The following is a 14,905-nucleotide window of genomic DNA, read 5'->3' on the forward strand; positions in this document are numbered from 1 at the left end:
TTCTGTTCTAAGCTAAGGGTCCTTCTATCACAGATGAAAGTAAAGTAGGTTATATATCTATCCTCTGCTACATACTCCCTGTTGGTCCTATTCATCAAAAAAAAAAAAAGAAAAAAGAAGAGCTTATGTGAGGCTTAGCCTAGTTTTCTGCCCATCGGAGACTACGTGGCAAAGGTGCAGAGGTTGTGAGACGGTTCTCTAACACTGACAACTGCACTTTGCACAGCTGAGTTAACATTTCAGCAAAGGAGAGAAACATGGGAAATACGTGCACGTAGAAAAATTCAAATCAATTTGCTTGTTCCCTCGTTAAGAAAACGCCCTGCATCACAGCAAACCCAGTCCTGGGGGCCCAAGCAGTATGACTGTCTGATTTTGGATAAGACCATCAGGCCTTTTATCGATATAAATGGTATTTTTCCTTTAAAGGACACTGGAGGAGGAATCAGGGACTCTACGCGCATACAGGAAATGACACTCTTGAGCAGAATTTGTCTTAATTAGCCCCAAATCTTATCTGATGGCCTAAACAATTTTAACATTATAACTTTGCAGAAACGGGACACCACAAAGAGCTTGTGCCCTACTCTTACGAGCTGTGACCTGACAGCTTCATGCGTATCACAGTGCACGGAGGAAAACAGAGATGGCTAGCACATACCAGTCACCTCGGTGGGACTGGGGAAGCCTGGGAAGACAGGGCCTCTGGCAGTGGACAGAAGTGCACATGCAAGCTCCAAAATAATGCTTTATTTGCAGAGTTTCAGGAGCTACAAAACAACTGTTCCTTTAGGAAGAATGAAAAGTTTAGGAAATCTCTCTTACCAGAGAATCTGTACCAAAACAGATTCATTTATTGGCCCCAGAATTTGAAACGTGTCCTGTATATCTGGGAAATGTTACAGTGAGTTTTTTAGTCTCCCTGGAAACTGAAATAGGAAGGTCAGCCAGAGGAAGCAGAGGCAGACCCTCTGCAGCACGGTGTCATTTGTTGCTGCCTCAGAGCCGCTCCTGTGCACCACAATCAAACCCTCCATCTGGCCTGGACGTGCAGAGGCTCTGAAAGGCTTCAAAGGGAAAAAAAAGAGACAGCAAAAGAGATTTTGGAGTACATACGGGAAAGCAGGCCATGTTAAGAAAACCACTTCCTGAAGATGTAAGAAAAACTAAGAACATTAAATTATTTAAGGCAGATTCATTGGCCCTGGGTGTAAGCAAACTCCAGTTGCCAGCTGGGAGCGTTATCTCTGAATTGTGACCATAGGCGTGGGAGGCAGCGCGCTGACGAAAATGTCAGGAAAAAGTGAATTAACCTACGGGAAGAGCTGCAGATTTGAAGTCCAGGCTCTGAAAAAGCAGAAGGGGTACCTGAGCAAGAAACAGCCGAGCGTGCTATTTCAATACTGGGGAGAAAACCAGCTTTGGAGCACAGGCACGCACGTCCTGTGGCGGTGGCTGCAGGCAGGGGCTGCTGTGTGCAGGCAGGGGCTGCTGTGTGCAGGCAGGCATGGGTGCTTCTCCCGTCTTAGTGCAGGTGGGCAGCTCCCACCCAGGATCCTAAAGACTCCCACCCCACGTACCTGGCAGGGGCTTTTCAGAAGTGCTCTCACAGAGAACCAGAAAAAGGAAGGAGCCAGGAAAACGTGCCAAAATGGGTTTCTACCCTTCACAAGCAGAAAATCCTTGAAAAAATAAACTTCCCGAAGAAGACGAGCATGGGTGACTGATGGGCTGCCGAGGGACGAGCAGAGCCACGCACACCCGTCGTCCCAGCTGCAGTCCGACTCCGGAAAAAACCCACCCAAATCCTCTGTCTCCTTAATTTCCAGGAGGTTTAAAACACATCATCTTTTCTCAACACTCAGACGTTAGTAATCACTGCGGAAATGATTTAATTTGCGTGCCGAATGCCTCATTCAGCTGAGCGGCAGTGCACTGCTTCATTGATCAATCAATGTGATTGTTGTTGCCTTGTTTGTTTAGGCAAGGCAAGGCAGATACTTTGGCGGTTCTCTGAAAATGTTTTCATTATTAATTGTTCTTGAAAGAATTACTTCATTGATCATTTAATCTCCAAAAAGAAAATGAATGCACTTCAGGGCAATAAGAGGGTACAAGAGTAAAGAATTTGAGCAGCAATTATAATTTGTTTCTTAGCAACTAATAGCAAAAATTATGGGATTTGCTCGGGTACAAGATATAACAGGAATCATTCCAGCAATGGGAATATTGAAAAAAATCCTTTTCAGTATAATGTTGGGAGTAATTTTCTTTTTCTACCATCACAGTGAAATTATTTTGGGATGGTAGGTCAATGCCCCAAAGTATTCTCATTACAGCCGCATTATTACTGTATTTTCTGCTACCCTTTGCACTGCACAGTGCTGAGTCCTAGCTGCTAATTCATGCGTAACAATTATTTTTGCAGAAACACTTGTATAAAACAAATTCCATTAATAAAGTGTGGAGGGAAACAGTTTTCAGAAACAATAGTGTGATTCCCTGCAGTTAGGAGTATGTTCATGGTAACGAAGAAGTTAGAGTTTCTGTAAATGAATAATCCAATGGAAAGTGTACACAAGGTGTCTGAGGTTGCTGCCCTGGTTAGAGGTGGAAAGAAGCTCACCTCCAAACCCTGCTCTCCAGGCACGGTTTAATCTTCAAACACAGTAAACCAGGTTCAGGCTAAATTCCACACACAAAATCAGCCATTTCGCTTAACCGGGGCCGTCTGCAGGAGGAGAAGACCTTTCCCCTTTCATTTAATCTCATCTGCCCGCAGCTCCCAGGGGCAGCACAGCGATGCTTTGCTGCTGCTGCTCCAGCATCCTCTGAGGATGCCTCCCTTCAGCCCCGTCATCCCATCTCCTGGGGCCTCATTTCTGTTCTAAAAATTCGTACCTCAGCCCCCTGGACATCTCAATATCATTTTTGCCAACTGCAGAAAATACCCATAGCATTAGCACGGACCTGTTAAATTACAGATTCGAAGGAAACTCCTTCATAGAAAATTGCTACGGGTTGGAAAGGCACCGATTTCAGAGAAGCGTCTCTGCGCAGAGCGGGAGGAAGGACACCAACCGTCCTCCCGGTGTGGGGGTGCGACAATGTGCAAAATGCTAAAAACCCCTGAAAAGTAGATCCCATTTCTCTAACAGCTCATGTTTCACAGACATCCCTTTTAGGCGGTTTTTATAACAACAGGGGGCAAAACAATGGTATGATTGAAAAACTGCACCGATTTGAACTTGATTTTCCTCTTTGGATACTCATTTCAAAATCAACAGCATGTGAGAAACATCGGCACTGATGAGAAAGGCAAGGGCTACTGCATGGCTACTCACCCACTCTCTGGAGGGTTTATTTTTAAACCACCATTACTGCAGGTAAGCACTGTCTTTGTGTATTTTCAGGTTAAACTGCAAATCCTGCTGAGGAGTTTAGGGCCAAATTGAGTCTAGTTATCACAGCAGGGAAAGGATATTTCATCTACCAGCATTGGGGACAGCTCCACGGGAGAAGACAGGGGTCAGCTGCCGGGAGAGCAGAGCGGAGCCTCAGCCCCCATCCTGGGGATGCATTAGCTGCCGCAGGTGGAGGCGGCGATGGAGCAGACACGGTCTGGAGACCCCTGGGGTGGGGGGCACAAGGGTGCCCAGATTGACCCTCTGCACTGCTCCTGGAGATGTGCAAAAATGTCTGGCTTCAAAGCTTTGGCAGTAAAAAACAAACTGCGGCCTCAGTAAGGTAAAATAAATATCAAAGTTAATCTCTAATTAGAGACGTTATTGTATAGGTGCTCAGAAACTGGCTGAAAGGTAAGACAGTAATTGCCATTCTCTTTGCTGGGGAGAGTCCTGTCTCGCTTATCCCACCGCACCAACGCGATCATAAAAGAAAAGAACTGGACATCACTTAGCAAAGAATTACAAACAGAAGCGAAAACCTTACGTAGTCCTATCTCCTTTGAACGCACTTCCACCAGTGTTGCTCATTTTGAACAGGTTTGACAATCTGGCCGCTTTCTGCTTTACAAACCTTTGGTTAACCTTACAAACCCAAAGACAGCAGACAAGAGTGACAAGTCTTGTGGAAGCTGGCACCCTCCATGGTCACCCACACATGGCGATGGATCGGGGGCCTCTGCAAAGACATTTCTGGTGAAAAGGTATCAGGCTCACCTTCCCAAAAGCACAATCCTTTGGACATCTACCACACTCAATCGTCAATAGAAGGGGGAGGAATAGGTTTGAAAGCCGTTGGGTCATTACCTGCACAGGGCATGGAGTACAAGCATACTCCGCACCATCAGTAGTAGCCGCTAGCAGGTAAGGTTAGCACTAGCAGAGGCCACCAAAATAAGTGAATCTAAATCTTAATACGTAGTCTTCCACATACACACTCCTGAGAAGGGTCGGCAAATATTGTGCAGAACAGGCTGGTGAGCTTCTCCAAGGAAGGGCATCGATGCTGCCTTGCAGTGGGGACAGACAAGCTCTTGAAGCCTTTCCCAGGACTCTACTTTGTGATTTTATGTCTACGGACATGTGGGTATAAATGCAACTTTCAGCACCTGTGTGCACTAATGTTCCATTTTGTGAATTATTTCACAGTCAGTAGAAATAATTCGGCAAGGACGCTCATTAAAAGCGCATCCTGCTCACGGCGTACCGCTCCGCACTGAGCTGTACCGCTCTCCTGCCCACAGCCAAGAGCTGCTCAGCACCTTCCACTCATGCCAAAGAGAACGGGAGCTGAGCAGGCGGAACAACTTGCAAATCCATCACTTTCTGAGGGGTACGGTCCAACTCTGGTGCCACTAAAAATCAATATAAGTTTTATCTTCGACTTAAACGGAAGCAGGATCTGGGCCACAGTAAACAGCTTTAATCGTATGTCTGAATGGGTGGGTTCATCTCTGAACTGCCGCATCAGAGCTGCACTTCTTCCCAGGCATAACTTCTTATTGATTTCAGTGTTATTTCCAAACAGAAACTACGGTACAGTAAATAAAATTGTCAAGCTAAGCCCCATCCCCTAAAATAAAAAGCACATAATTTAATCTAGTTCAGCTGTGTTTTTGTATACCATTTTGGAAAAGCCATTATTAGAATCCATACTTAGAGTTTAAAGCTTTTTTTTTTTATTTTCTGAGAGCCTCTATTGCTATAAGCACAGGGTTTAGTGTATCATTAATCCATATTCTGTTAGCGTGGCACAGCAGATTCCTCACTTTCTGAAAATATGTTCAATTTCAGAGACAACTAGCATTGTGGGGTGGGGGTAAAGAAAGAAAGAAAGAAAGAAAAAAAAAAAGAACAAATTTGAAATGTAAATGACATATCACAAAGCAGGTATTGAGGAAAAATATTAGCACTTTTATCGTAATGAGTTTGTAACCTAAATACATATTTCAAGGATTAAATTGCTGACCCTCTCTGACCTCCACAGGAGGTTGAATAGCTAGATCACTGTTTAATCTTCAGTGCAAACGCTAGAGGAGAATAATGCAGCCCTTGAAGAACGAGCGAACATATATTACTGATGCCCCAAGATTCAGAATTTAACTCTTAAGGAGGGGGGAAAAAAAAAAGCTCAAAACCCCAGACATTAGTCTCAAAAGATCCAGCAATAATTTTCCTCAGAAATAAAAATGAGATAACACAAAAATCACACAAGACACGATCAGGATGGAAAATAAGGGATTGCTCAGACGACGGGGGAAGCTACGGACAGGCTAAGCAGTACAGTCCTTAGCCTCTAACCAAATGGCTTTCCACAGCTAAATCATAACATGTGACATAGCGGGGCCTAAGAGACCAAGCTGAAGTGCTGGAGCTGGGTCAGAGACTGCACGTGCAATCCAGGTGCCAGACAAGGGTGTAAATTCAAGGAAAATAACTTGGTAAGAGGGAAAAGTCCTGAGAGAGCAACTGAGAGCAAACAGATTTAAGAGAGCTCTCCAGTGGCTAGAACGAGTCCTCCCCATACAGTGTTTTAGGTTATTTCATGCACAACCTACAGAAGGCCATTCAAAAATGATCACATTTGGAATAAAGCCACATAAAGGCAAGTAGTTATATTAAGCAGTGCTACTGAATCCACACGTCTTGGACGTCAAGGCTGAGAACCGTGCATTACTAATACAGATGCCCGTTTTATTGGTTCTTAGAGGCAGAGCTTTTGTAATAAACTTAAACCACTCTGTGTACTTCATAATTCAGCTAATTCTGGTTGCAATCCCTTTGATTATACAAGACAAAATGACTTACTGTTTTGTGAAAGCACAGAGCCTACTTTGATAAATGCTAATTTTTTTTTATTTAATCCAAATGTTTCTAATCTGATTATGCTGTTTTAGCAATCTAAAATAAATTTTAGGAATCGAAAAATAATACATTTATTCAAGTTCCCCATCATTACTTTAACTGGAAAAGAACAAGCTTTGTTTTTGAATTCAATCTTCTTAACCAAGAATCAGTCAAACCCAATTTGTATTTGGTCAACTAGAAAACCTGAAAGATTTTTGCCAGATGTATCATTCATTGAGAGAGATAAACTAACCAGAATTTAATAAACGCTCTGTATCTGAAGCAAAGATAAAATGTTACAGGTTTCTTATTTTTGTGCAGAATTCTCTACGTTTGCAAGCTCTTGGTTAATAAGCGCCTAACGATTTAAACAAGCAAGGAAGTTGATGTATTTCCACTCAAGTAGTCCGTGGCTACTGCACTTGCCAGCATCAGGATCCTCCCTCCTAGTCCCACACCCTGAACTTGGAAGCCCGGGACCAGCATCTAAGGAGCTGCAACCTGGTACCTGGCTTGTCCTTAAACGATTGACTTCAGCAAACAGCATGACCCCAGCCAAGGGGGTGTTGCAGTGCTTTGCTCTGAATAATGATGCTCGCCAGGCTCACCCTGCTAGCTAGCAGAAGGCCACGATTTGCCAGGCAGAGCCTGCTGTGAAACACGTGGTCTCCGGAGCAGCAGACCAACGCAGTATTTATGAAGCGATCGCCTTGACATACTGAAATCTGGAGGGATGAGATTGGTCTTGAGGAAGCTGTTCATTACCCATCCAGAGTGAAAATGCACCTTCAGTCACGGAAAAACACAAGCAGGTCATAAGCAAACGGATAATATATTGTGAACTACACGGGGAGACAGAGGACTTGACTTTACTCACAGTAATATTTCTCATTACAAATCATCTCTCTACATTGTGTGAACCTGGTGTGTATTGGCATTTTTACCTTTTCATTTTTGCAGCTGGAGCACATCAGCTTCTCTTACCTGTTGGTCAAAAGCATCTTTCATTAAGCTCTACTGAAAGCCCAGCTCATCATTACTGATAGCTTCATGTCTGGAAACGGGCTGCCTTGAACTCCTTCATGCACATGCAAGGATATTTCATAGCAGGTCCTCCTGTAATTACTAAGCTGCTATGTATACCTCTCCCAGGACAACAGCACAGAGAAATCACAGAGATGATGGATGAATAAGCCCGTGCATCTATTCACTGCCTTCACCTTCACAACTACATGACAAAAAAGATGACTCGTGGTCCTGCGTTATCATTTGCCCACTCTTACAGACTTTATCCTGTACCTCAACATGGCTTTATATGATTTCATATAATGTTAATTCACATCAAGACTTGTGTCTTTTGTTATCCTTAGCTTTCAACAAGAAGCTGCAACTCTGAATTTAACCCAAAATAAACATGAAGCAGCGTGTTTTCTCTTTTACACAGAGTTACAAAATATCACCCATACATGAAAGTACATATATCTAGGTACTGAAATGTAGGACTTGTGAAAACTGTCAGTGTGAATTTATTCCTTATAAAGAGTATGCTCCTTCAAATATTTTGAAGCTTTAATTCTCCAAGGAAAGGAAAAATCAATGGTGAGATCCCATTTGCCAGATACTTTCCTAGGTGGCCTCTTTCTCAAGAAATAAGACATTTTACCCTACATACTACATAGAATTTTAGCTAAATAATCATAAACCAATGCACCTATTCCTCTTCCACATTTCCCCTCTAAATCCAGGTGTTTTCTCTACTCCATGAACAGCTCAGAGACTACTACATCACACATTAGGAAACATTAGGAAAGGAGGCATTGCTCTCAGTTTTTCTAGCATGCTGCAGGAACAGAGGCTGCGTTGTTACTTACAAGCAAACTGAAGCTTTGCTTCTCTGCTGACAATCGTTCCAAATGGGTTTGTTGCTACACACTGGTATGTTCCAGTATCTTGGGTTTTATTGGGATTATTGATCAACAGGTTGCCTTCCACCATGCTGTAGCGGTAATCCATACCAATGTCAATACTGGTTCCATTTAACTTCCAGCTATAGCACAAAATGCCAAAGTTAAATTCTGCTAATATTAATGGATACTCGTCAGTATTTGAAAATACAACATGAAGTAAATGAAGAAAGATTTAAAACATCTTTGACTACTTATTAAAAAAAAAAGGCATGAAAATGCAAATTTCCTGCACAGTATTGAAATATTCCAGTATTTAACTGAAAGAGCAATATCCTTGACATATATTTCAGTCTCTGATATGATTAATGCTTCTGTAGTTGCTAGTGCTACTGCTCTTTGAAATTAATCATTTTGCAAGGGGAAGTCCCAGAAACAGAATCTTTAAACCATTCAAGTCCACTGAGGGTTTTTTTTTTCCCTCTCCTGACTTGCTGGCTGTTTGTTTTTAAATTTAAGAAAATTCACTCACAGCAGAGGTTGTCATGAACTGGGGCACTGAGAAATTCTAGCACCACGTTGCCGCAGTTACAGCAACCCTCATCCCCACCAGCCCTCGATGGAGCATGCAAGGGAGCCAGAGCCGCATAGCAGCTCCCCTTACCAGAACATACAGAGAAGTAATTTGAGTATGTTTGCACCAGTGAATCAACAGAGTTTATTGCATTAAATGGTTGTGTCAGAAGACAGCACAGTGGCTGAGGTCTGATGACTCTAATTGCTTTCAGAGTGGCATTTACTTTGGTGAACAAAATGAGAAAGGCATTAAAGGAAAAAAACCCAGCAGCCTAAATGATTTACAGCAGCAGCATCACCGTAGTGGTATAGCATCTTTTTTCTAAGGATCCCAAAGCAGTTACTAAAGCTGAAAACAATTAAGAGCTTTGTCCGCATTTATGGAAAAGGATGGTTAATCTGGGAGCCAAGACTATTTATAATCCCTTCGGAACCTTTTTGAACTCTTGTCCAAATTTTGCAATTGCGTTGCAATACGTGGTGATTTCCTGATGCCTGGCTTTTTTTGTTATCAGCATTGTGGTAGACTCCAGGGGCATCACTGAGTTATACTGCATGATACATGCAGGAGAAAGGCTCTTGGAGGATACTGCTGTAGTGTGGAGATCGTGCTAAAGAATAGTTAAACGTTCAACAAACCCAATGGTTGGTCTGGGATTTCCTTTTACTTCGCAGCTCAGCTTCACTTTCTTTTCCTCTGAATCCAAGGGGAAGATCATGCTGTTGGGCTCCTGAAGGAAAACTGGCCCGTGCAGTGTGTTGTCGTCTGCATTAAACAGAGGAAAAATGTGACAGATACTTGATGGAATCTCTATGTACCCAGTGTTAAAATATAAAATAGTATCTTAGCAGCAAGAGGCTGTGTATCATTCACCCTAGAAAAGATGTGATAATGACACTTTTTTTTTTTTAATAACAGCCAGATTTTTTTTCCAAAAGCCACTGAACGTCATGGGGAGTCAACATTCACAAAAACGTCTGCGCACTAAATAGAGCACAGACTGAAACTTTACCTAAAGTTCAAATGAATGGGAACAGGCAAAGCTTACTTCAAATCAGAGTGCTTAGTTTCACCTTTAAAAACCAAAATACTTTCACTGTAAATTAAAAACGCACATTATTAAATACAGCTATTATTAAATACCCACATTAAATACAGTAAGGTGAGCTGGAGGTTCACCAGCATTTACAGGCCCCATGAAGCCCCTCCATTACAACTGGTTCTGCCACCCTGGATTGAAACCTTTTTGCAGTCATGGGGTGTAACTGAGCATCAGCCCCTCTGAGGGGACCCTTGGCCATGTAAACCCTTTTACACCTTCTGCCCTTTCCCAGCCGGGACGCTGCGGGATCCCCCAGGCGCCAGCCCCTGCGCCCTGCCGTGCTCCCCGAGGACGAAGGTCCCGAGTGCTCACTACAAACCATGCCTGCAAGCACATTACACGCTTGTGCGCTTCGGAGTATTAAAAACTCACTCTAAGTATAGGTAGAAGAGTGAAAATATTGTGGCAAAACAACCTGACATGACCTTCAAAGAGTTGTCTCACAGCAGTCCAACAGAGGCTGGGCATTACTTATAGGAGCCTTCCTTCCACTGACTTTTGTTCTTTATTTTAAAAATACATTTTTATCTTTTGTGTTATTAAATCCTTCATATGTCCTTTCCTCTCTCCTCAACCTCTTTCAATTTTCATCTTATCAATTTATCCTTTTTCAAACCTGGAACTAAGGGTGAGTGTTGCTCACAGGAACGGTCCCGAGGTACAGCTTTTCTCTGCCTGCCACTTTGCAGTTAGAGCAGAGGATTTCATTAGATACACCAATATTGCTCAAAACGCCCAGAAAAAGTTACAACGTAAATTCACTGCTCTCCATCCTGTTCGTATTAGACAGTTTTATCTTCATGGTAGCTGTTCAGAACATAAAGGAAACCAACTTTTCTTCCCTGAAAAGATCAGCTATCTTGATTTCACCGAGACTCTTCCGCTCATCAGTGTCGATATCTAGCTGCCTCCCCTCAGTGTAGCGCAAGTAAGGACCCAGTGAAGCTGCCCACAGTCAGAAAGTCGTTTAGCTGAACGGAAGGAGCCTTGCTTTAATGTTTTTTGAACATTCTCCAGCCATGTTCTGCCCTATCATCTTTACAGGAGACTCCTGTTCTTGCAGAGTACTGGCAGGGCAAAGGGCAATTGAGTGGGCCATCAGGGTGCTGCTGCCGGTACCCGCGGCTCCCTCGCTGCCGAGGGCAGGGACTTGCAGGGATGCGAGCACGGACGTCACTTTGGCCAGGCAGCCACGCTGCCGTCTAGTCTGCTGCCAGAAGTCCATCTTGATGGACGTGTAGGAAATTTGTGGGTATAGGAGGTCAGAGGAGAATGAATAAATAAAATATAAAGATGATGGGACGTACAAAAAAAAAAAAAGAAAGAAAAAGGAATGAAGAGAAGACGATGCATCTTCCCGATGGGAGGAGGGTGAGAATGAATGTGAATAGCCCTCATATCCCCCAACACTGGGAAATCAGCTGGATTTACTAGGGAGAGAACAATAGCTCTTTACTCCAGGGAGAAAATTCTGTTGTCTCCACAGAAGGATTTCAGAGAGACTCTGCCAGGAAGATTATAATGGAGCAACCTCTCCCCCATGTCTCCTCCCTCAGGCACCACCACAAAAGAGAATGCACTAAGCATACAGTCATATCGGTTGTATTTATCTTTATTTTTAATTATATGTTAACGATATCTGACTGGGACTCATCTATTATTCAAAACACATTTCACATAATCTCTAGCTTTAAATTATACCTGTGTGCAACTTACTGTTGCTAGCAGAAAAAGATAATAACCATAAAGCATACAGGGCTAGATTATGATATCCTGACTTGTTTCTGAGACCCAGGGCTGCTTCGCTCCTTAAACAGTCTCATTCACTGCAAGAAAGAATATTACAATCTGGCCCGTAAAGATTATAGCTCTGAGTACTATATTAATGGGTTTGAAAACAAAAGTATTAAAATACATTTTAATTTATCCAGTTTTCTAATTGTAAAACACAGAAGCTGGCCTGGCGCTCAGGTCCCGTGTAAGAGTCGCTTCAACTCCCATAGGCAAGGAGCTTGATTGTGCTGGGACAGGCAGAAGCCAGACCGTCCCAGGTAATCCAGTTAGCTGAACCGTGCTGACTCAGGTATGTGTTGCATCGGCTGTGTCATCTGCCTCACACCCCACAAAGCACTCAAGTCACGCTACGCTGTCATTTGCTGTTATTTCAATTACGGTGTGTCAATTTATATCATACCACATCACGCTAAATGTCAGATTCTTGGTCCTCCTCCCATCGCAAGAAAATATACTTTGCATTAGAAAGTAGATAGCTCACCTAGTTGAGTTGGAAAACAGACACACAAACAAATCTAAGGGTCCAAATGTGTCCCCATATGTCCAGGACATCACTTGGCTGCAGGATCAGGGCCCAGACCGTTATGGTGTAGCGTCCTCGGGTGAGACACTGGTCTTCAAGGTATAATGAAACTGGTCCACAGGATGCAATGGGGTGTTTGATAGGGAGTTACATTTGTAAGAAACATTACACTCTGCCTGTATAATTAGCGAGCAAAGTACATTTTAGAAAACACATCAGACAAAAGGTAGAGAACTACAAAGGCAGAAATAGTCACAAATAGCTGAAAAGACTAAAGAACTTAATTTGTCTAAGCTAAAATAGAAGCTCATGAAAGATCAAATGAAACTGCTCTCCATATATATTACATCTGCTGCTGACATTGTTTAACATTCGGCTTTTATATGGCAAAAAAATGCTTGCCCTTCCTGTTAGCCAGCAAGAAGACTACTTCTAAGACTACTTTTTGCGACTACTACTTGGCTTTCAGAGAACAGCGTTGGGTAAGGCAGGGAGAAGCTCTGAAAGCAGCTGCCAGCATATCAGGGGAACAGAAGAGGAGGAAAAACCTTGCAACACTGGGTAGATAAAATTATTTTGATTGCCTTTCTTCTTTCTCTTATTGCTGCCTGTGTATAACCACGATAAGCAAGTCCAGGCTATTTATCTTCAGCCTGTAGAGTCCTTTTGCTACAGTCTAATGTGTGACTGAAATCACTACAGCCCAGATCCTAATGTAGTGTGTGACAAGAGTTGAGCCACAGTACCTTACAGAAGAGGAGGATTTGGTTCAAAGAACACTAAATAGTCACTAATAAATAAAACAAACTGCCGTCTAGATTCTTACAGACAGAAAACTAGAAGTACCTGTACCATAAATAGTCCTTTTTTGACTAACTTACATTACTGGGTAGAAACAGATCTCAGATGTTTAGTGTCAGCACAGGCAAATGCGTTTGCTCTATTACTGCGTCTGGTTTTGTGGGAGCAAAGTTCTGCTATCCGGATAACTCTGAAATGTGAATTTTACACTTTTTTTTTTTAAATAAAAGTGGTAACTTCATTTCTATTGCAATAATGTTCAGGGACTTGCAATCACAGAGCGACACCACCAGATTTTTAGCTTATCACCGATGAACACTACTAGCCACTTGATCCACAGAAGCCCACCGATGCCAGAAGGAGGCTCTTTCCTGAGCTTAGCAGGATTTTCCCTTGCCCTTCATATCAGACTGTGTTTATTAGGCTCTCTTTTTGTCATTTAATCAAACAGAACAATGAAGCAGTACATACAGGTATACATACACATGAAAGCTGCTCAGTTATTTTAGCTCACTTCGCTCTTTACAACATTCAGCAGCTACTGCGTAACCTGTGCTACTCCCTGTGCTACTTCTTACACCTTTGTTACTGTCCTGGGAAAATACAATAAGTAACCTTCCCGAACAAGCTAACTGTTGAGACACTCTCCCAGTGACAGATTTTATTGTTCTGAGTTACGTTTCTTTCGCTCGAGCCCGAAATGAGTTAACCAAGAATGAACACTGAGCTGCCCTCAGCTTAAGACAAGTTGCAAAGAAGACTGGATACCAAAAAGCGTTTTTTCCCCCACCCCCCGTCAGACGAAACAAATGTACTACTGCTCTGGGTCTGCCTCCTTTGAGAGAAGTGTATTTCTTTCAGTAAGATGCAGGATATAGGAAATTTCAGTAGATTTCATGGTAAAAGAAACATTTTAAACACAGTACGAGGTGTATGCCCATATGCTGTTGGAAAGAATATGATAGATAATTTAGAAGAACGTTCTGCCATCCTAGCTTCTGCTGAGATATATATATTATTTTTCCTAGTGAATCACAAAATCCATTAAAAAATGCCAGATTAATTTAAATACATTCCAAATGAAGAGTATATTTTCTGTGTCCTGCCAGTACCCCAAACTTAAGAGCCAGCACCTCCAGTAGGATGCTAAATGCTTGTCGTCTTTCTGCGCTTTTGAGGAATTGAAACATGAAGAATGTTAGCTGAGGTTAATTCACATGAACAGGTGAAACCATTCCTATTCTCTCTGAACATTAAGCCCGGTGATGGATATCGTTACCTAAATAGAACTGCTTTAATTTTCATTGAAAGTTATGGCCAATTTGAGAGAAGGTTTAATTGAATATTCCACACTGTAGGGAAAGATAATAACTAAACTGAAGAGAGAATTCTTGGACTATATCCAGTATAAATGATAAAAATCCTTTCCTTGTTTGCTGCCGAGGGAATTGCTTTCTGCTATGTATGCTGGTGTGTTTTCATACAGCACTACAGGTTGGTATTTCTTCAAGACAAAACTGCACCTTGGGAAGAGCAACTCTTCAGGAAACTGGAAAGTGAAATGGATAGGACAGCTCAAGGGCATCGCTGATTAACACAACAGCCTGCTCTTCAAGGTTAGTCAGCTGCATTACGTCCTCCTGAGCAGGAAAACACTAAATTTACTCTTTATTTTTTGCCTATCACTTCTATTAACATTAACTGCACGCACAAACGGTGCTAATGGCTTTGAAATTACAAGAAAGCAATTTTTACACCAGATAGTCCTACTACAAATAATTCTGTAGACTTCTCAATGAACAAGGCCTGCTAAAGGTGCTTCCCATTCAAAAGAAACAAAAAATGTATTTAAAAAAAGGGAGATTTGAAAAGTCCTGTACGAAGTGTTATTTT

The 14,905-nt window shown here is 42.4% G+C and overlaps 1 protein-coding gene across 1 annotated transcript in view; it reads right to left on the reverse strand.

Moving 5' to 3' along the window:
• LOC127021397 (contactin-4-like) overlaps window positions 1–14,905 on the reverse strand; it is a 323,929-nt gene that overhangs the window by 121,319 nt on the left and 187,705 nt on the right. Inside the window, 2 exon segments of the mRNA XM_050904421.1 lie at window positions 8,183–8,358; window positions 9,431–9,557. Coding sequence (XP_050760378.1) covers window positions 8,183–8,358; window positions 9,431–9,557 — 303 coding nt within the window.

This window comes from Gymnogyps californianus, chromosome 13, assembly GCF_018139145.2.
Source record: "Gymnogyps californianus isolate 813 chromosome 13, ASM1813914v2, whole genome shotgun sequence".
In the NCBI taxonomy this organism is placed as follows: Eukaryota; Metazoa; Chordata; class Aves; order Accipitriformes; family Cathartidae; genus Gymnogyps; species Gymnogyps californianus.